Genomic DNA, 24,053 nt, shown 5'->3' with positions numbered 1-24,053 from the left:
AGAAAGTTACTCCCAGGGATGGGGAGTCATATTGGTGCTTTCCAAAGAAGCACATAGAGTGCCTATACGATGGGAATCTCATGGATTTAGTATCATACTAGTGACCTCCAAAATAAAGAAGGTAAATGCTACAATAAATGTCTTCTAGTACCATATGACTACCAATCATAGTGTTGAAGATAATGGGAATCAGTTTTATGAGAGGCTGGACTCCACTGCAGAGAAATGTTCGGGAAAAGACCTGAAGGTTCTGATCGTTGACCTAAACGCCAAGGACAGACTAGAAAACACTAGGTATGAAGTTATAGTGGGGCAGTACAGACTGAATGAATGATAATGAGGAGAAACTGGTAGACCCATATGCTTTCAGCAAAATGTTTATAGGTGGTAGTACTGTGGTGTGAGCTACTTATATTGATATGAGTAGTATATAACGTGAGTTAAAAGAACGTGATGTCTGGCAGCAGAAAATGGGGAAGATCAAGAAAGGAAGAGCGAAAACACAATGGAATTTGTAAGAAAGCGCATGAACAATGGAATGGGAGACAATGGATTGGTGTTTACAACAGAAACAGTCCAGTTTGGTTTGATGCATGAATATTTTGCAAATTGACAATTTACTATATGGTATTCAGATTTTATTGAGATAGTCTGCAATTGTTGTGTTAAATACATTCGATTGTCCCCACCCGTGTTCTTGTTCACTACAGTACTTCCTCTCACAAACGCATACATGAAACACCAGGACCAGACAACATACTAGCGAAAACACTCAAGTAAGATATAGGGAAAGCTGTGACTATGCCCTATGCTTTCTTGCGAAATATTTAGAATGAGGTTCATTCATCGGCAGGCTGGAAAGTAAGATAACTCACCAAATTATATTTGATTGGAAGTCACAGTGATTGTCACAGATACGGAGGTATCGTGCGCTTTCTGAGTTTTCTACTCACCTTTTCTTTAATTCGTCTTTTTTCAAGCCCCATCCTTTCACACTACTCTACATTCTACCCTAGTTCACAAAGTGCCTTCTGGTTAGACTCTAACTGCCAAAGTAATGCACTACAAACAACACTAGGCAAAGCTATAAATAATGTTGCCAAAACTGACTGAAGTGTCGGTGGAAGCCCAAATCAGGTATTAAGAGGCTGCAGTTTGTCATAGTGAATCATTTACCAACCGAATTGTGACACTACAGATCAATGTTGAGCAATAAAATGAATGGCAACTATTACTCAATATCAACTTTCTCGATTACGAGAAAGCAGTTAACAGCATGGACAGACGAAATTTGACGAATTCTCTCAGACGTTATGAAGTATTTGAGATTATCGTTACCATCATGCGAAACTCCTACGATGGACAAAATTGCGAAGTTGTGTACAGGGGTCAGCCCCTGGGTAAATCTAAATAAGGATTGTTACCAGAAGTAGTTTCTTTCATCCGTTTTTTCATTTACTACCGGTCACTGACTGGATCATAAAAACCTCCATATCTCAGTGACAGCACTTAATACAATGGACAGCTTGGGTGCATCCGGAAGATTTAGACTATGCAGGGAACCTAGCTCTTGTATCTCATGAACAGCAACAGACAAATTTCAGGACAACCCATGTAACAGTAGTATGCAACAGTAAGCCCTAATGTGCAAAAAGGGATAAGCAAGATCATGAAATACAAAACAATGAGCGCCAACCCAATCACACTGAATAAAGAATCTCTGGAAGTTCTGGAAAGTTTCACTTGCCAGGGGAGGATCATTAATGAACAGGGATGATGCGATGTGTACGTAAGTCCACAGATAGACAAAGCAAGCGCAGCATTCCAATAATTGGAGAATACACTGATTTCAAAATAACTGTCAGTTAACAGTAAGGTCAGGATTTTTAATACGAACGTCAAGACAGTTCTAATGTGCGAAACCGAAACTTGAAGAACTACGAAAACAATTATCAATGAAATACAGGTAGTGATGAAAATTCATCTACACATGATACATCAGATCTTTTGGTCAGAGACCTCTAGCAATGTTCAACTGTGGCAACCAAACCAGCTACCAGTTGAAGCGGAAAGTAAGAATAACGCCAGTATGTGTGACATATTTTCCCGAAGCCACCATACTGCGTCATTTGAGAAGTTCTGACGTAAAGGAAGAAGGATACTAAAAGTTACATTGTGTGTGAATTCGGAGTCGGACCTCGAAAACATGAGTAGGGCTCGCCGGAGACCAGAAAAAAAGATCGAGATCGTTAGCATTGATCGTCTCAAGCCAGCACACGTCGATGACAGTGCCCCATCTGATAACCTGAGATTCAATGCTAGACCTCTCAAACCTACTAGCAGGATCCTCAAACCGTCTTCAGGTCACACGGTAGATACACCTGAGACCTCATTCCCACGTCTCAGTCAACAGCACGCGTCATCTGCACCATCTACGGACGAGACTTTAGTCCCACGTCCAGATCAGCAGACCGTGCCGCCCTTGACTTCGGATGAGATTGCAGGCTCACGCGACGCGAACGAGGCTGCCGTCTCACGTTCCGATCGTCGAGTACGGTTACCTGTACGCTTCCGCGAGTAGTCGCACAGTCAACAACCGATACGGTGTAGGATTATTCCTATACTACACGCATGCTACACTCTTCTCTTTTTTGATTTTTTTTTGCATCCTGAGCCTGCGCCACAGACCATCGCCCGTTTGGTATCGTCGACTTCAGTCAACTTTGGAGAAAGCTGGACTGGCCACTCACGCTCTTGTCAACGCACTCAGTCGATATTTTGGTTTCGAATGTTTGGCATTCGCTTGGTCCCGAACTTGGTCGTTATGGTCGCTTCTGGTTCCTCGGCTCAACGTGGTTTCGTCCTACGTCTGAAGCGCTTCTGGTCCGCACCCCTACGAACTCAATCTTCAGATTCTGGATACAAACCACTCTGGTGTGGGCATGCCAACTCAAGCAACAAATACAGCACATCGCTCCTGGTACCGTTCTCCGAAAAAGACCTTCGTTGGCAACTCGACGATCAACGATCGCTTATATAACCGACTGTACCAGTGCTTGTTTTAATGTGCTTTTGTTTAACTGTGCTAATTATAGTCATTGTGTGCTTCCATTACCTTCCATTATTGTTCCACGGTTTTTGGTACTATTCGCACGTACTCCTTTCTCCTGCTTCCACATTGGCGAAACCAACATCTGATAGAAACTAAATCAGACGACCAGCCTACATCTTCCACTTAGACTAGTTTGGCCTTATATGTGTCTGTCAACACGCCTTTGATTGATGCTATCCATAACTTATTTGTTTTCACATCCTCCTACCCATATTTCTTACATCTATATCTATTCATATCGTCTGAGTTATTAGTTTATCAATTTATTTAGTTGCTCCTTCGTATGGCAGTCATCTATTCTTCACTCTTACGTGTTCGAATCTTTTTTCCATTAGTTTACAAATTACAACTAATCGACCTACCAAATATTGTAACGTTTATTGGTTCCTGCAATCCTTTCGTCCTTGAACAATGATCTCACTCAGATTACAAGATCCACAAACTCACAGATAACCAAAAAACCGAACACAAATACTGCAGTGGAGGGTTAAGGCTACTCTCATTAGACGTCGCTGGAGACCTGGGACAGAAAAGAAACGACTGATACAAAGCACAAAAAACTTTTTGCAATAACTCTCCACAAAGATTTTGGATAAACGCAATAATTGAAATAAAAGTCTCACAAAATGTTGCATGAACTTTGCTAAGTCTTTATTCGTTCGGTTTTTAGTTGATCCTTAAAAAGTGATAAAATTGGTAGTAGTGGTTAATAATTTCCCACAAATAAATAGCTCATACAACTTTAAAATTCAAGCTGATCCTATTAGTTTTACTAAAAACGTCATGAATTAAAGGTGCTCAATCACGTTTCGACAAAGAATCACGTTTCTATAAGCCATACACGACACCGATATGTAGCTAGATTAGATTTTATACGCTACAACATTTCTGCCAAAAACGCAAGTATATTTCACACTTCATTATCCCCGACATCTGAGTTGATTGAGTGTGGGTCATTTCATAATGTGAGACTCAAACGACAGCATTTCGAAGCTCCACGCATGAAATGTCTCTTCATTTCTGTAGAAGTATCAAACATATATCCGACTACGGAAAGAGAATTTGTGCACTGAGATAAAAATATGAACATATTCATACACTAAAACGTTGACGTTTAAAGTCAAAAATCATTGTACATAGGATAAATACCGATTCCAATGATAGCTCGGTAATACGCTACAAGTGCGCGGACACCTTGAAACCCTGTTGCTAATTTCAGTCCTCAGTAATAATCCCTGCAGTTCGTAACACATTAGAGGTCCAATCTCGTTTTGAATATATCAACAGAAGGTACTGATATTACGTCTTCTGGTAGAGAATTCTAGTAACTCACTACTCGGTGCTAGAAACGAAACTCCGGACTTAAACTATTTGATCTCGGTTTTTGAACTTTCTTCGGAAGTCCTCTCAGATGATCAGTTCTAGACGGCAGTAAAATGTTAGACATGTGAATACTGAGGTCGTCGTTCAGTATACGATAAGCCAATATTTGATCACCCCGTATTCTACGGCAGGATAACGGAGATAAGTTGAGGTGTCTCAGTCTGTCTTCATAAGATAGGCCAGATAGACCTTTTACCATCTTAGTGCCTCGTCGTTGGACTCTTTCCAGCATATCTGCTTGAAGCCCATATTCCAAATGTAGTCGCACGTAAATCGTGTATAATAATTTGAAAGTTTCGTCATCTAAATACTGGAAAAACCTACGAATAGACCATAATACCCTATAGCCTTTCGCAAAATTAGCCTTGCAGTGACCAGTGGTTTTGAGATCACTGCTTAATATGACTCCTAAATCTTGATAGAATCCACGTAATGTATAGTCATACGATTCATCAGAGTTATTTAACTGCATCACTGCACTCTTATTAGGATTTACTTCTAGTGACCACCTGTTCAACCATGCCACCAATGAGCTAAGATCATTCTGTAATACTATTCTATCCGACGTAATGTGTATGGGTCTCCAAATTTTTATGTTGCCAGTGAAGAGTAGAACGGATGATGTTGCTATAGTCAGCGATTCGTGCACATAAAGTAAAAAGGGAAGAGAACCGAGGATTGTACCTTGGGGAACTCCACTTTTTACAGGCACCCACGAGGAAGATCCCCATTAATCCTTACCCTTTGTCTCCTGTCATGCTGAAAATTACTTATCCAATCTACGACTGTATAATGGATTCCAAACGTTCCAGTTTGAATTTAAGACCAGAATGAGAGACCTTGTCAAATGCCTTACTTAGATCTGTGATGATCGCATCTACAAGAATATTCCGATCTTTTGCCGCAGCCCAATATTCTCTTGCAATGAGAAGATATGTCAAGCCTGATAGGCCTCTCCGAAAACCATGCTGTTCCCTGGAGAAAAGATTATGCCCTTTAACGTGGTTCATAAAAGATATCCAAATGAATTCTTCCATCAGTTTTACAACCGCACTAGTCAAGCTAGTGGATGTATAGTTACTAACTAAATACCTATTCCCATCCGTATACACTGAACTTATCATAGCGTCTTTCCAGCCTCTTTGCAGTCTGGACTACTTCAGCGACGTGTCAAATAGTATCGCTAAAGGTTCAGCGACTGCATCTGATATGACTTTCATAATCCTAGGATGAATATTATCAGGACCACTGGACTTATCAGGTTTAGTATGCTGAATTAGCTTTAAAACAGTACCTTTCTCAATGACTACATGGTCCATCGATGAGCCGCCAAAATCACAATTAACCATTGGTCGTTCCTTATTACCGACAGAAAACAATTTACCGAAATATTCCGATAAAGACTCAGCATTTCCGGTATCATTTCTTGCCAAGATTAACGGATTTCCTTGTATCGAAAGTGATGGAATTCCATAGCTTCTCTGAGTTCGCTTTTTTATATACGAGAATAAACGTTTCGGACTATATCTACAATCTCTAACCATTCGTTTTTCATATGATCGTCTTGTCTTACTTATGAACGCCTTACAGGCATTCCTAATCTCACAGTAACTGGATCTGTATTGTTCTAAGCAGGTGGAGATGAACAATTTCTAGTGCTTCATCCTTTTTCTAAGAAGTTTGCTGACTGTTTTAGTTATCCATGGTGGACTGTTATTCGATCTTCGCGGTACCAGGTATGGTATGGTCGAGGACGTAACTAAACCAAACTTACCTTTAAATACAGACCATGCTTCTTCAACTGATAAGCTAGTATCTACAAACCAATCTGTCTTAGCAGCGCATTCCTGAATGGCTCATATTTTAGTTCTCTACACACTTGGGCGGGGTGTAACCCGATAGTATATTATGTCCCTAGTTCTAAACATGAATGACAAAACAGCGTGATCGCTATTCACTGACGGTGGAAGAATATTCAGGTCAACAATATCCTCAGTCTCATGAGTGATTACCAATTCCACCAGAGAAAAACCTTGGTCTATCCACACATGCCTTGGTAGCATTCGCTTCCAAGACCTGACTATCTGAAAACCCACTGACAAGAGATTTCCCTTACCGTTTTGTTAACAGGTTTCTAGTTCAGCTAGCTACTTCTTCCTTTTCATTTTATCTTCAAGAGACACATCAGGTCTAACTCGGATGTCGGAATTGTCGTGACTGCGAGCGTTACTTAACAGGAGATCACGTTGATTCTCCGATCCCAGGATTACCTTAAAAAGTCCACATGGTCGGGGTTCAACGTTGTTCTCGGTCCTCTTACCTATTTTTACCAATTTTTTGACCTGAACTGCTTTAGAGTTATCTGGTAAGATACTAATTGTATATTCTCCCAGCTTCTTTAAATCATGCGCGTGTCTGATTTTGGGATCAGGATCGCTTGACTCCAGCAATTTACTCACAATAGTATTCAATGAGATTAGGTTCTCCTTCTCAATGACGCCTAGTTGAAATTCTCCCTTACTATCAGGCTTTGATAGCGCATTTTGTGATTAACAATGGGAGTCCACCAATGACTTGCTAACCAGCTGCGTAGTGTCTACAGCCTTTTCTTCTCGTTTATTTTTCTCCGTACTGTAGTTCATTTTTCGTCACTCAGGACACCGGAACTACTTGGAACGGTGACGTTTTTATTTGGGTCTTCAATTCCCACTAAAGGTGCATGATTACCAATGTCATTGTCAGGTGGAACTTCCCTACTCATTAATGTTAACAGAAATTTCACTTTTCCGTCAATAGCAGCCGGGTGTTTGAGGTGTCTCGTGACAACACTGACACATTCTTCTCTGCCAGTGCTCGTGTTATCAGCGCAACCGCCACCGTTCTTCTTACAGGCCAAAGCCAATAGGCTTCTGGCCTCCTATATTAGTAACGTCTTATTTGTACAGCAAAACCTGAAAAGCCAGTGCAAGTTAGGCTTCGAGCATCTTTTGTATGCGGTGGGACTTAAACGAGTACACATCTTATGGAATCACTCTTTGCACTCATCACACTGCATTCCTTCCTCCACGGGGAACAAACAGTTTGATTGTCCACATTTATAAGTACCACCAACCATTGTAATCAGATTAAGGTTTAAAACACGATATGATCACAGTATGAATACAAGTGTCAGTCAATTAGTAAGAGGGTACCACAAGACAAACTTTAGCAAGATTTCAAACCTTAACTAAATTACTTTGATATAAAGTAGACCAACAATGCTTTGATGCAACAAGTACACAAAAGCAAGGATCACAACAAGTACAAAATCACTGCTCTTTTTGAATGACGTGAGGACTAAGTCGTTTCATAGATTAGTACTCTTGCAAAACTGCTACAAACCACGTTTACACTAGTGATGTCTTATTATTCTGGACATAAAGAAACACCTAGAACGACATTGAGAGAAAAAGCTATTTCGAATTCAGTCGCTCAATACAAGGTCGTGACAAGGACATTGAGTATTGTGCAACTTTTCAACTCTCGCGTTACAAGGCGTCTGAAAATTTTGGTATTACCTTGTCCACCTATCTGCATTGCATAAACGTCCATCACTTTTGTATTGGTCTCAAAACACTTTTCATTTGTGTGTGATTTCATTTATGGTCACCAATATTGAGCATTTTTACTTGTTCGTTTGAAATAATTAATACTTAAGTGTTAACGATATGGCCCTTAAAAGTTCTCTTAAGATATATTGCTGAGTAAGCTAGGCTTTTTCTACTGCTTATTCTGTTTTAATTGACTCCCTGGATTTCAAACGACACATGATTAGCATGGATAAAGATCAAGGACACTATATCTGTAGTATGTAAAAACAGAGGAAATCAGGTGAACATGCAAGAATTTGCCTTTTTCATCTCTCTTCTTTTGTTTCATTTCCAAGTACATATTCATTTTAGATATTGGTTTTTATGGCGAAGATTTTCCTAATCTAACTAATCATATTGTTAAGTAACAATATATCGTTAAAATCTACACAAAATAGTAGATTCGATCATATTCACAGTTTTCAGTGAATTTGGTCACCAGCTGTGGTTAACACAAACTAATCTGTTATTGTTACTTGCAAAAAGTTTCTAGTAAGGAAAACTGACAACTCATAATTTGTTGAATTTGAAGAGAAAATATGACCATACTGGGTTTTGTCGCATTTCAGAACGTGGCATAGGATGTCACTCGTGGAAATGTAGGTTATGGTGTAGGTCATACATGTCTTCAAGTTGTTGCTCATATATGAGAAAATCACCGATAGGTTAGTAGTTAGGTTAGACATAGTATTAACTTAAGATATTAGACGAATAAATGAGACCATGAACTTTGAAGCCAACTATGTCACGTCGAAACTTATGAGCTAGTCGAAGCCTAAGGTAACAGACCACACTTTATAATCCGAAATCCGACTCGGTGATAGAGATATATCCATTCCTTATCATCCCATGCACCTTCGGTTTCTGTTTGGTTTCATGTGACTTGTTTCTTAATTTCATCATCACATCACTTTTCAGTTATTTTTACTCCAAATTAAACTGTATCAACTTATTCCCTTACGTTGCTGTTGTTTAAATGATACACTTTTGTCCCAGATTGTATGTTGTTTGTGACTGACTGCAAGCTTGAACCATATTATGTGGTAGTTGGTGTCAAGTTTGTTAATCAGTGTTTGTAGCACTTCAGTTTTGTTCTCCAAGCTGAAATGTCGAGATACAAATCTCCCCCCATTGTTTTGGACATCACTATTCACTCCACTTAGACCTCCATGCATAATATATGCTTTATAATTTTGCCTTAATTATCATAAGTCTGTCGTAAACGTAGCCATCTATCCAATTTCATTTTGCATTTGAATCCGCTGTACCAATCTCAAGTATATCTGTCTAACTTTCCTCTATAACCTGCTACTTTTACAATCCCGTTGTGAGTTCAGTTAGACTGTCAATTTTTGTGTCTTGGTAGTGACACTATTATTAGCTTGCCACTCTGACGTCCGTTTCTTTTAGTCATACTAAAGCATTGTCGCGTAGGAAATTTCTAGGTATCGGAGTCAGAAATAAAAGATTGAAACTTATAAAACATCGAAAAGAACTTATTATACATGTGTTGTTCGAGAATTTTTAGCAAGAACAACATATTTAGCCATCATGAAAATCTACAAGTTTGTTTAGGAAAATCAAAGTTATCACGACTGACCTGTACACTCCATCATCCTCTGATACTTCAGGTGTCACTCGATTATCACAACACTCACTAGATGAAATAAAGTACTTTCAGTATCGTTTTTATTCTCAATTCGTACTTTTTTCAATTGAAGGACAGCAAGAGTAAATCAAAGGCGACAAAGCTAATCGCATGGTGGACATAAACTAGTATCTGAATTTTTTTGACTCATCCACGTCACAATTATTGTTTTGCTCTAAATTCTATGTGATACCTCCCAAACCATCCAATGTAGTTCTTTGATCCTTATAGAACTTAATTATCACCTAGCTACCATTAATCCGATCCTTGGGGGACTCTCATGAAGAATGGACCAAAGGATATTAAAACTAGAAGAGCACGTTAATGAGACTTTGAAAACGGACCTCAAGTATCTTGGGTGTTCTTTAAATATATCTAAAATCCAGAAAAACTTTAGATGCTGGAGACTTAGTGTATGGTCAAATTTCGGAATATTTGGAACTAAAAAATCTTATTGAAAAAATGAAGGATATCGATGTCCCTCAAAATAACTTAAAAACCAAAGTAAATGTCGGAAGCAATATTTATGTAAATGGATTGATGTAAGACCATAACACTATTTAATGTAAAGTTATTCTGTTGAACCTATTGCAGTTGACATTGGCCTAGGATTTTACCTTGAGTGCAGTCATGCTGAAGCCTTAAATATCATTGATTCGCGCATCTCTATCCTGAACGGGCGTGCCGATATGTACAAGAAAAGAGCTAATTCTATAAAAGCTCAGATAAAGTTGTTTCTAGAAGTAAGTTATCTGGTTATTTCTAACATTGTTTTAAGGGTCTCCGAAATCTCCAAAATATCAAACGAGACTGCTAAACAGTAAGATTTTTCTGTAAATATATGTATTGTACATTTACTTAGAAGAAAGATGCTTCAAAACAGTTTTATGCTAAAATTTATTTTGCCAATAAACTGAATGCCTTTCGTTTTGCATGTAACTCGAATTTGAATCCTAAATTTTAGCAGACAATTGTGAACCCTTGAATGATGTTTCTGTTATGTTATATGTAAACGCCAATATATTCATGAGTGCTTCATATAACAGTAAATTGAAATATAAGTCACACCTTTTGTCATATTTTAATCGTTTTGGCATATTTCACTGCTTGATTAAAGGTGTCATTGGAAACCTTAACTCGATACATCGCTGCGTAATAATTAGTTATATTACTAGGTTAACGAAGTAGTTAGAACGCGTACGAGCCTCTGGTTCGATCTAAAACATGATGGCACAACTCCAAATCAGTTAAAATTATTGTCCTAAGAATACGTAAAGATAAGATGATGGCGTTGACATCATAAAGGGAGAAACAAATTATTTATCACACTAACAGTGATGATAAAACAAAGAAAAACAATTGAACAGCATCAATCAGGTTGATAAATAGAACACAACATCGTCCTGAAGTGAAATAAATACAAGGTATATTTTAACAAATAACGGAGGATCACGAACAGCTGCTCGTAACACAAAGTACTGTGATGACGGTACACCAGTCAGTATACTTTAAAACCATCTGTGATTTTAATATAAAAAGCACGCTGTCAATAATCTAATGGTAGTTAGGCATAGTAATTTAGATTAGTGCGCTTCTTAGCTTGAACTTCCAAAATGGCATCCATGTAATCTTCATGTGTTACTTCTGACGCACTTCGACGCAACGCAATCATACCCTGAAAAAATAAGAACAGTTTTAGAATATAAGCAATGACTAACTCATCTTCTCAAGAACATGCAAATATCTTGTAAAATGTTAGCCTAAGTGTCTATAAACCGATGAGTAGACTTGAGCCAGTCAGAGTTAAAATATACTGACGAGTTACTAGCATTTTGCAGATCGTTATAAGGATTTCCAGCTAAAATAAAGGCAGATCGTTAGGTGTATATATAATCTCCAGACTAAGGCATAAAGAAAAATTAGGTTTTGTAAGATGGTAAAGAGTTAATGGCTCAAGACTCTCGATAATTAATCATTTAGACAATTAGTGGTGCGTACGCAACTGCTTGCTTTGGAATCTTAAATTCTGTTAATTAGTTGCAATATTCTATTTACTCAGTTGGCTTTTTCTCGTGGGACCTACGATTAGACAACTTTAATCTGAAAGCTTCTTCACCTAATTTTACAGCAATTGTAACTCCCAGGAATTCCTTGACACTGCAACTAGTAAAATAAACATTTCACATCTACTCAGTAGTTTGATAGGAAGCCCCCATTTACTTTACTTATTACTGAATTACGGCTGACTACCATATGAAAATGGATTAGGCTGTTACTCTGATTTTACCTATTTAATCTCTTCTTACGTTTTTTCTTTCACAAATAAATATGAGTTGGCTTATTCATCAGGTACTTGGGAATGAATCACACTGATACTGCCCCGCTGCCTAAACCGAAGTAGGTGGGGCGAGGTCCATATCTGGACGTTAGTGACCGAAATTTAAACACCCTAACCAATAAGCCGCCGCCCCACGATCCTTTAATCTACTTTAAAGTATATCCACCTAAATCAGCTAATACAAATCTTATTATTTTGGTCAGCCAGTCACATCCGTGCATGCCACTATAAGCTTTCGCGTGATGCTTGAAGATGGCAGTTACAGGGACTAGGTAGACTAATCTAGAATGTTATCGTGTCGCAGATGCTTTTACGGCTTAACTCATTTGAATATTGTATGTTTCACTGCTCTCCACACTTACCCGATTCCTCTCACTAGTTTATTCGAGATTCTGACTGTAGTTAGTTTCACCGAAGTTTGTTATCCTGATCTAATCTACGACTTGATGTTGTTTAACGTCTAAACAAGAGACCCTCAAATAAACTTAGATTTGTTCGGCACTGCACAGATCACACTCTGGGCTAAATACAACGCGCATATAGCAGCTTTCATATTACTAGCTATCTAAGACAAAGAGCACAACTAAAAATGAATCAAACCATAAAAACAATTTAATCAGCAAGCTTTTGAATAACGAAATTGGACGACTTTTAAATTCTTTAATTAGTTTAAATCTTTAATGGAAACTAAACAACTAAAGTAGGCTAAAATTAAGATGTCAGTCACCAAATACGACAAAAATGATAATGGATACAACTTACTGCTTCCACACATACAGCTTTGCACTGAGCTCCATTAAAGTCATCTGTACAGCGAGCTAGCTCCTCAAAATTGACATCTTTTCTGAAGTGATGTTTTGGTGAGAATAGATTAGATAACTTACTGTACATTCATCTTCCGAGAGTGAATCTGCATAATGCGGGCACGTGCTTCTTCGTTTGGTGCAGGAAATTCTATTTTTCGATCAACTCTACCACTTCGTAACAGCGCTGGGTCTAATATATCTACTCTATTTGTAGCCGCAATCACCTTGATGTCATGGTTTGGTTGGAAACCATCCAGTTGATTGAGAAGTTCCAACATTGTTCGCTGTACTTCACGATCGCCAGCTTTCTCACTATTGAAACGCTTCGTTCCTTAAAACAAGGATAAGTCTCAATTTAGCTTAGGTTGGAAACTTTAGCAAACTTCTGAAATTTGTTATTCTGATAACCCTAGGAAGTATATAGTTACGATTAGAAATCAGACTTTATTGTATTAGTTGGCGACTATTTCGCAGAAACTTGTACTGTTCTTGGTTTATATTCACTGGGACGATTGTTTAACAAAATTGCTACGGTAGCAATGTTTTAAGGAGCATTATTGAATTACATTGAGTAATAGGATAGCAGCTGCGAAAATGAATAACTAGTTGCTTAATACCACTAGCATTTTATGTAGTCGTTCTTACTGCATATTTTATGTGTAAAATTTAAACATAGTCACGTAAAGAGGTGTTGATGCTCGAACAGTAAAGGTGAAGATTTAATGCCCTTCCAATAAGGAACAAATAAAATAGTTCGAAATACAAACACTGTGAGCGTACTGGTTTCATCGACAATAGATTTCTGTGGCCAAGAAATACAAGCTTTATCCACTTTATAGATCAGCTAAGTGAAATTACGGAAAGTTAGAATTATTAATGTAATGTTCCGGTAATACTTAACAAAATGTCCGCTTTCTAGTACTATGATTATTAGCAATATTTAGTTGAGCAGAGAGCACTTGGTTTGATGTGCTCCTTTTGAAAACGTTTTTATACACTTAAATACATAAACGCATACACAAAACCACATGGACTTCACCGGATCACACCACGCAAAACCAAATCGACCATATTTGCATCAACAAAACGTTCAGGAGGACTATAGAGGACGTGAGAACCAAGAGAGAAGCTGATATAGCATCAGATCATCAATCGCTGGTCGCCAAGATGAAATTGAAACTCAAGAAGCACTGGACAACGGGGCAGACAGCATCACAAAAGTTCAATACGGCCTTTCTCCAGGATACTAACAAACTCAACAAATTCAAGATAGACCTTAGCAACAAGTTCCAGGCCTTTCATGATCTACTCAATGGAGAAGGAACTACAGTGGAGAGCAACTGGAAGGGGATAAAAGAAGCAATCACTTCAACATGTCATGAGGTCTTGGGTCACAAGAAGCACTACCACAAGGAATGGATCACTGTTGATACACTGGATAAGATTCAAGAAAGGAGGAACAAGAAGGCAGCAATAAATACCAGTCGAACAAGAGCAGAAAAAGCCAAGGCACAAGCTGAATACACAGAAGTAAACAAACAAGTGAAGAGGAGCATCAGAACCGACAAACGTAAATATGTGGAAGATTTAGCAACGACGGCGGAAAAGGCTGCATAAGACAACTGTATGACACGACGAAGAAACTCTCTGGAAATCGCCGCAAACCAGAACGACCAGTGAAAAGTAAGGAAGGTGAGGTAATCACCAACATTGAAGAGCAACAAAACAGGTGGATAGAACACTTCAAAGAACTCTTGAATCGACCAGCTCCACTGAACCCACCCAACATCGAAGCAGCACCCACGGACCTCCCAATCAATGTTGGCCCACCAACAATTGAAGAAATCAGCATGGCCATCAGACAAATCAAGAGTGGCAAAGCAGCAGGACCGGACAACATCCCAGCAGAGGCACTAAAAGCAGACGTAGCGGCAACTGCAAGGATACTCCACATTCTCTTCAATAAGATTTGGGATGAGGAACAAGTACCAAAAGACTGGAAAGAAGGACTTCTGATCAAAATACCGAAGAAAGGCGATCTCAGCAAGTGTGATAACTACAGGGGCATCACTCTTCTCTCAATACTGGGAAAAGTCTTCAACAGGGTATTGTTAAACAGGATGAAGGACTGCGTAGACGCCCAACTTCGTGACCAACAGGCAGGATTCCGTAAGGATAGATCGTGTACAAACCAAATCGCAACTCTACGGATCATTGTGGAACAATCAATTGAATGGAATTCATCACTCTACATCAACTTCATTGACTACGAAAAGGCATTTGATAGCGTGGACAGAATAACACTATGGAAACTTCTTCGACACTACGGCGTGCCTCCGAAGATAGTCAATATCATACAGAGTTCATATGATGGATTACACTGCCACATCGTGCATGGAGGACAGTTGACAAAGTCGTTCGAAGTGAAGACCGGTGTTAGGCAAGGTTGCTTACTCTCACCCTTTCTCTTTCTCCTGGTGATCGACTGGATCATGAAGACGTCAACATCTGAAGGGAAGCACGGGATACAATGGACATCTAGGATGCAGTTGGACGATCTGGACTTCGCAGATGATCTGGCCCTTCTATCCCAAGCGCAACAACAAATGCGGGAGATGAACAGTGTGGCAGCAGCAGGTCTCAATATACACAAAGGGAAAAGCAAGATTCTCCGATACAACACAGCATGCACCAATCCAATCAAAATAGACGGAGATGATTTGGAAGATGTAAAAACCTTTACATATTTGGGCAGCATCATTGATGAACAGGGTGGATCTGATGCAGATGTGAAGGCGCGGATCGGCAAAGCAAGAGCAGCATATTTACAACTGAGGAACATCTGGAACTCAAAGCAACTGTCAACCAACACCAAGGTCAGGATTTTCAATACAAATGTCAAGACAGTTCTACTGTATGGGGCAGAAACCTGGAGAACTACGAAAGCCATCATCCAGAAAATACAGGTGTTTATTAACAGTTGTCTACGCAAAATACTTCTGATCCGTTGGCCGGACACTATTAGCAACAACGTACTGTGGGAGAGAGCAAACCAGATCCCAGCGGAGGAAGAAGCGCTGGAAGTGGATAGGACACACATTGAGGAAAGCACCCAACTGCGTTACAAAACAAGCCCTCACATGGAATCCTCAAGGTCAAAGGAAAAGAGGAAGACCAAGGAACACATTACGCCGAGAAGTGGAAATAGACATGAGAAAAATGAACAAGAATTGGATGGAACTAGAAAAGAAGGCCCAGGACAGAGTGGGTTGAAGAATGCTGGTCGGTGGTCTATGCTCCATTGGGAGTAACAGGAGTAAGTAAGTAAATAAATGCTTTTGGAAAACCCATTTATCATTTTTGTTCCAGTTTCGCAATGATTTTTCAGAAGCTATGAATAAGTCTGTCAGATTCTACCGACTTTCGGAGGTATGAAGAAGATAAAACACCATATATTCAATGGCAACCAGATAACAGGTGTACGCACTGCAAGATATATGAATAAACATAAGGCAAAATTGTTACTTTTGGTGGTTTCGTTCTATGAGCCGGATGGTTTAGTTGTGGAGCTTCCATTGTTCTTTCGTTAGAAGCTTGTGTTCAAAAGAATAATCAAAGCCCCACAACTAAACCATCCAGCTCGTAGAACGAAACTCCACTAAAAATAGCCACCTGAGCTACACATCTCCACCATCTCGAAACTGTTATTAGAACAAGCGAGAAAAGACTAAGGTATATAAATCTTGATTAATAAAATTTCTGTCCTACTTTATATGATCCAATAACACACTTGATGAATGTTCAACCTAAAAGTCTATTTTTTTAACCATAAGACGGAACTGGTCTTGAGACCTAAATCTAGAACCAGTGCTAGTTCTTTCTAGACACACAAGAGGCGTTGTAGAAAGAAACCCTTTACCTCCGAAAAAGGTCTGGAGATTCATGCACTTTAGTGTATCAACCAATCGCAGAACTGTACGGCTTCTAAACACTGTCACATGACCCGATCGAAGCTGCTACCTTGACGCGGTGGTCGGGCTTGCCTATCGTGATGACTCAACCGAGCTATATTGGCTGGAACATATGTTCCTGCAGGTTCTACCATGCCAGGCAGGTCGATTGGTGAACAGTAAGACTAAAAGCAGCAACTCAAGGTCTGAGGGCGAAGTCGTACTGCTGACTGTAGAGGGGTGTGACAGCAGTAAGGTGTTTCCCTCGGACATCCAGCATGACAGCGATGCTGCCTTCCCACAAGGAGGGGTGGGGTTAGAAAAGGTCGACCCTAAAAATGTCACACCTCACCTTACCTCACGGATTTCCGTCTCCGGCGGTAAGGCCCTTTGAAGAACGGAGCTAACACGTCAAAAACCTTCCACAAAAAGGCCGTGCGCGACCGGCCTCAAGCAGTTGTCCCTTGGGCTCTGCGGTCACGCTCCCAGGTCGTCAAGACCAACACTAATCCAATTTCCTTTTCAGGTTCCTCAAGAAATACCCTTCCACGGTGTGGGCAGCCGGGAAGTGATATCAGCCCTCATACCCGTGACAGCACAAGAGACCAAGTTGGTCACATTCAAATCTTTCCTACACCTTCTAATACCTCTCTTATCTCCCCGACTAACCCTCCCCACGTCTCTTTATCACCTCGCACCGCTAGGGCAAACGATTCGAGTACGTGGAACGCCATTCCTGGTCTCCTGAAACCACGCTCTAAACTACACGTAGGAGCTTTTAACGTACGAACACTTTGCCAAATAGGACAGCAGGCTTCCTTAGCTAAAACTTTAGAATCTCGCGCCATCGATGTGTGCTGCGTCTCCGAAACGCGCATACAGGATCCAAGTAGCGTCATTCATTTGACCTCACCATACCGAAATAAAGAACCGACTCGATTTACGCTTCGTGTATCTGGAATCCCTGATTCTGCTTCCCGTGGCCTCGCCGGCGTAGGTATAGCATTGAGTCCTAGGGCAGAACTAGCTCTCTTAGAGTGGATCCCAGTAGACAGTCGTTTGTGCGCTGTCCGACTGGACGGAACAGTAAGAATCCGGAAAGATAGGGACACTCGTCGTTGCCTCTTCGTCGTCTCTGCCTATTCTCCCACTGACTGCAGCTCAGATGATGTAAAAGATGAGTTTTACAGAAAGCTTTCGGACGTTCTCCGAAAAGCTAAGCGCTCGGATGTAGTAATAGTGGCCGGTGACTTTAATGCTCAAGTAGGTAAACTAAGCGATGGGGAAAGACACCTAGGTGGATCTTATGGTGTCGTGGCTCAAAGAACAGATAATGGCGACCGTCTGTTGCAGCTATGCTCAGATAACCGTCTGTTCCTTGCAAATACTAACTTTAAACATAAGGAAAAACATCTTTTAACATGGAGACCCCTAATTCGTCCCAACGTTGGACCCAAATAGATCACATCGCTATCAGCCACCGATGGAGGGGCTCGATAGAAGACTGTCGCTCATTCTGGAGCACATGCCTAGATTCAGATCATGCTCTAGTGCGAGCGCGTATTTGCTTGCGTCTTACTGGACGTAGGAAAGACGCTGCAAGGAAACCTCTTAGGGGCCTACTTAATGATAGTCAAGCTAAGAGTATATTTCAGGAACAACTAGGAAAACAGTTAGGCAGCCATGCATGTGATGCCCACCCTGAGGCAGCATGGGATGATATCCGAAAAGCTGTGGAAACAGCAGTGATATCTGCTAGTAAGGTAAACCAGAAGGTTAGGGAGCAACACTGGATCTCAGCAGCATCTATCTCACTGATAGATGCTCGGAAACTCATTCCACCTGGCTCTGAACATAATGAAGAGCGGAGTCAGCTTAAGCGCAAGCTGACAAGAAGCCTACGCAATGATCGCGAACAGTGGTGGGTGGCGAAAGCAAGAGAGATGGAAAAGGCAGCGGCAATAGGTAATAGCAGACAATTGTTCAGACTCGTTAAGGAAACCGGAATTAGGAACCCGACCGTTAGCGAAACAATCTCAGAGAAAGGTGGACATATTATTCACTCTCAATCCAGGAGATTGGATCGATGGGCAGAGCACTTTAGGGATCAGTTCAACTGGCCTTCAGCCACACTTCGGTTTCCCACGATCTCTAGTCAACCTGAATGGCAAGTTAATGTAGGTCCTCCGTCCCTTTACGAAGTTGAAAAAGCCATAGGAAATCTGAAGCGAGGGAGAGCAGCAGGCTCTGACAGGTTTACTCCTGAGATTTTTAAGGATGGTGGTCCAGTATTAGCAATGAGATTAACCGAGGTCTTAGGTAGAATTTGGGAACTGGACGTAATCCCACCTGACTGGTCTCAATCACTGGTTGTGCCAGTCTATAAGAAAGGACAAAAGTCCTCTTGTGACAATCACAGAGGAATCAGTTTGACTAATATAGTGTCTAAAATATTAGCTTCAATAATACTTCGACGCCTAACCAAAGCTCGTGAAGAGCAGACTAGAGAAAATCAGGCTGGTTTTCGACCTGGACGTGGTTGTATAGATCAGATATTCACACTACGTCAGGTTCTAGAACACAGACACACATTCAGACGCCCCACAATGGTAGTATTTCTCGACCTTAAGGCGGCATTCGACTCTGTTGATCGTGAGGTTCTATGGCAGTGTTTGTCACTGAAAGGAGTACCAAAGAAGTACATTAACCTTCTACAGGCTCTCTACTCGAACACAACTGGCGGAGTGAGAGCTTATGGCGAACTGTCATCAGAATTGACTACCTCAAGTGGTGTTCGTCAGGGCCGTCCACTCTCCCCATTCTTGTTCAACTTTGTGGTCGACGTACTTTTAGAGATAACACTCTCCTCATCTAAATTTCCAAGGGTTGAACTTCTACCAGGAGATTCACTTGTTGACTTGGAATATGCAGATGACATAGTTTTATTTGGTGAAGACGCTGACAAAATTCAGAGTCTTCTGACCATTCTAAGCAACAGTGCAAGCATGTTCGGGATGCGATTCTCTCCCTCGAAATGCAAAATGTTGCTTCAGGATTGGGTTACATCGACACCCGAACTAGTGATAGGGAGTGAAGTAGTTGAGTGTGTCGACCGCTTCACTTATCTTGGAAGTCTCATCAACCCTTGTGGTCTGGTGTGTGACGAAATCTCAGCACGGATACAGAAGGCTCGACTAGCTTTTACCAACTTGCGTCATTTATGGCGTAGGCGAGATATCCGTCTATCAACCAAAGGACGTGTTTACTGCGCAGCAGTTCGTTCTGTCCTACTTTATGGCAGTGAAACATGGCCGGTAAGAGTAGAGGATATCCGTAGGCTACTAGTATTTGATCATAGGTGTCTTCGAAACATTGCTCGCATATCATGGGACCATCGAGTAAGTAACGCAGTTGTTAGGAAACGGATACTAGGTAAGGATGGCAAATCAATTGATGAAGTAGTGAAACTTCATCAGTTGAGATGGCTGGGACACGTGTTACGTATGCCCAACGACCGACTGCCTCGACGTGCTATGTTCAGTGGTATAGGAGTAGGTTGGAAGAAAGCTAGGGGCGGCCAAACCAAAACATGGCACAAGTTCATGAAGTCACTGACAAGTGGACTGAGTCATGTTGGTAGGTGTAGACTACCTGGTTGGGGCCGCGAGATGATAGCAACCGATGGTTAGAGACCCTGATTGACATGGCTCAAAATCGTTTGCAATGGCGCAGGTGCATCCACTCTCTGTGTTCTCCCAAATTCTAATCTTCTGAATTCTTCATGTCCCTTTTTTTCCTCTTTCCAAATTTATTTCACTGGATTATACTCTTTAAATAACATCTCCAGACCCTAATCTTCCCGATTACTGCTTATACTCTTATTACGTCTACCACTATGGGATTTGAATCGACAACTGTATCTCTGTGCTAATGTGGTGTGGCAACTCGAACTGATGTACGTACGTACGAAGTTCTACGTTGTTACTGACTGACTGTCACATGAAGTTTTACAGTTTCTATACCAGTCAGTTTGTGATCTAAGTGGATGTTTTTGGTCGAAAAGTATCACTGTGAATGCACTCCTAAAGCGAATGGGATTTGCAACCATGTCAATTTATAAAAGCTTAGTAAGTCTAGCAGGAGTCCTGTTCACACTTCTGTCTGATGATCTTAACCTCTTCACTCAATGTGCATAGCAAGATCAATTCTTAGTATAAAATATTACAACCAGGAATCCATTCGTAAGAACATAACATTATAACTATCTAGGAAGTATGTACTGAAGCAGAAACACGGACTAAACACGATACATAACACAAGACAAGTTAGTACAATATTAGCCTAAATAAAACATTATGATTGGCCATAATACAACAAAAGGCAAGCTTTTGGATGCGATTTCCGATTTGCATGAATTTATAAACTATCCGAATACTAACAGACTGAAAATATTGGGACGTCTAAGGAAGCATATATGTGTCAAGCAATCAAGCGACAGCGCTGAATGATATAACCTGAAATGGTGGGAAGAGCGAATGATGGGACAAGGAGTCCAAAGCAGATACATGATCTCTAATATTAAGAAGGTAACTGTGAGGAAACCTAAGTGAACAAGTGAAATAGAGCTTGTCATTTCGACTAAATATTTTCAAAATATAGATGAACATTTAAGTTTGTGACGTTTACCGATAGCGTCGAGTTCATCGATGAAAATAATTGCTGGAGCTTTTTCTTTAGCTAATTGGAAGGCATCCCTGACCAGTTTAGCTCCATCTCCAATAAACATTTGCACTAACTGAGGACCAGCAAGTTTAAGAAAAGTGGATTTGGTCTGAGCTGCACATGCACGGGCCAGCAGTGTTTTTCCTGTACCTGGTGGACCATACAATAAAACTCCTTTTGGTGGCTGAATACCAAGTGCCTCGAAACGATCACGATGCGTCATAGGAAGGACAACGGCTTCAATCAATTCCTTGAAAAGTCAAGTTGAGTGAATAATTTCTTACCTGTATCTGTTTATCAAGCCCACCAATGTCACTATATCTCTCGGTTGGACGTTCATCAACTTCCATAGCCTTTACTCGAGAGTCAAATTCCGGCGGAAGTTTTTCAAGTATCAAGTATGAGTCTTTATGTACTCCAACTAAGTCTCCAGGTTTTAAATCTTCGGGGGGTACAAGACCAATGACCGGTAGGAAGTATGTTTGTCTAGTACTTGTCTTTATAACTGCACATTTTCCCTTACGCTGAGAATCAAGATCAACGTTTGCTCCCTCCTCTATCTCATCTTCCTGAGGCTCCACATCTAGCAACTAAGGGAATTAAGATAAGGAAACAGTGATAGTACTTCAACGACGGTTGCTACTAAGTAGGGGAGTGCCTTGTTCATTTTTATTTTACTTTTACTGTCCTTAACTTTTGTTTGTTTCGTGTTTATTTCATGATTGACGTGTTTTAACTCAGATTGCATAAACTAAACAACGTTATGGTACGACATGTTGATTTACACGAATTTCGGAATCAAGCAGTCTTGCTCTACTTGTTAACTCTTCAGTTGACATGCGCATAACTTCATCCACCATAGCTTCCTGAATCAAAAACATTATACTTAAATAGAGTACTTACGTCCACATCATCCCATATCGGCCTTTCTATCGTTGAAGTCATGACTGCGCAAAGAATTCGAACTTAGCAACCTGTATGAAGGTCAGAATAAGGTTCACATATGTTCAAGTGACGTTTGCCAGGAAGGGAAGAGTTTCTGCTTAACGATATACTGTGTCTGGCACTACCGCATCAAGATTAACTTTCTCTCTCTCTCTCTCTCTCTCTCTATATATATATATATATATATAACAGACAGAAATAGACAAAAGACAAGTGATCAATGTTAATTTTCGCGATTCGTAGGTCTGCGTGAATCCCACTAAACTGTGAATATATCTGAAGAAGGTACTGATACCATATGTTCATTGAGTTAATTCCAGTCATTTATTACTTTATACATCGAATGCAACTTCAGACGTAGATTATTTAGTCTCCAATTATTTAACTGTATGAGAATCTCCATTCAGACCATCAATCCCAGGTGTAATAAAAATGCACAATACATTATCGCAATTTTTTTCATTCAGTGTAGAGTAATCCAACCTCTGATAAACTTTTATTTTACAGCAAGATAGACTGAAACACTGTGATATTGGTATGAACTAATGAACCTTTTGCACTTGAAGGCCCGCTGATTTCGAATTCTAAATATATTATGTTCATTTGTGCTCACCTAGTTTTACCTGCAGTAAATTGCACTATTTCAGGAATTCCTGGTTAGTACATTATTTTGAATACTTCTAATTATGACAGTCGTATGCTGCAAGGATTGTCCCGCTCAACCCGTCTCAGATTCACTCATATCCTGATTCTAGTGGACTTCAATCTCCCTAGAGTCAGTTTCGCGGAGCATACGTATAATGGAGGCAAAAACTCAACTGAAGCTCAGTTCTCCAGCCTCATTAAGGACCTGGGATTAAACGAAAATGTGAAGCCGTTAACTCGTTTGAGAAACAGTCAGATACCGTCGCGCTTAGACTGAGTATTTACAAAGTAAGAATTTCTAGTTGACAACCTCTCACTCCTTTCTCCTCTGGAGAAAAGCGATAACGCCGTCATAGCTTTAAGTTTTGTCAACAAAACTAAGCTAAGATATTCCACCAACAAAATGCGCTGGAATTTCAAACGGTTGAATTTGTCAGCTTTACAGGACTATTTATAACAGGTGGATTGGGATGTTCAGCCTCAACTTCATGTGGATGCTCATTGGGACTCCTCACTGCACATGCTCTTATGTGCTAAAAAGCAGTCAGTTTCTCAAACGGTCCCAAATAGCTACAAGCAAACTACAATCATCAAGATCCTCACTCTTCGCCTGCTAAGCCGCAAAAGGCACGATTGGGCAGAATACAAACGAACTGACAACAATGGAGCGTACAGGCAATACAAACATACAAGGAACATATGCACGAAGGCTTCAGGAAAAGACAGGCTTCATTACCAGATAAAGCTTATGGATAAATTTGTCTCCAATCCGAAAAGCTTATTCCGTTGTGCAGCCTCTCTTCGTCAAACCAAAACTGGGGTTTCCCAACTGCTAGCTCCTAATGGCCCGACCAAGAACGACGGTGACGCTGCTA

The 24,053-nt window shown here is 40.4% G+C and overlaps 1 protein-coding gene across 2 annotated transcripts; it reads right to left on the bottom strand.

Moving 5' to 3' along the window:
- Positions 1 to 11,061: 11,061 nt before the first annotated feature.
- On the bottom strand, positions 11,062 to 22,587 carry PSMC3_1 (26S proteasome regulatory subunit 6A; the record flags this gene model as incomplete). 2 transcript variants are annotated; one of them, XM_012938969.2, is made up of 8 exons in its annotated part: positions 11,062 to 11,447; positions 12,873 to 12,954; positions 12,995 to 13,247; positions 21,553 to 21,838; positions 21,873 to 22,178; positions 22,214 to 22,339; positions 22,374 to 22,454; positions 22,492 to 22,533. In XM_012938969.2, the coding sequence occupies 8 exons, from the start codon at positions 22,531 to 22,533 to the stop codon at positions 11,337 to 11,339; spliced, it is 1,287 nt and encodes a 428-aa protein (XP_012794423.1). In that variant the 3' UTR covers positions 11,062 to 11,336. The 2 variants fall into 2 exon arrangements, with proteins under 2 accessions (XP_012794423.1, XP_051066207.1); XM_051215677.1 differs by having other exon boundaries at positions 21,553 to 22,178; positions 22,492 to 22,587.
- Between the last annotated feature and the right edge of the window lie 1,466 nt (positions 22,588 to 24,053).

The sequence above is a fragment of the Schistosoma haematobium genome, chromosome 4 (genome assembly GCF_000699445.3).
Source record: "Schistosoma haematobium chromosome 4, whole genome shotgun sequence".
Lineage (NCBI taxonomy): Eukaryota > Metazoa > Platyhelminthes > Trematoda > Strigeidida > Schistosomatidae > Schistosoma > Schistosoma haematobium.
This window is presented reverse-complemented; position numbering and strand designations above follow the sequence as displayed.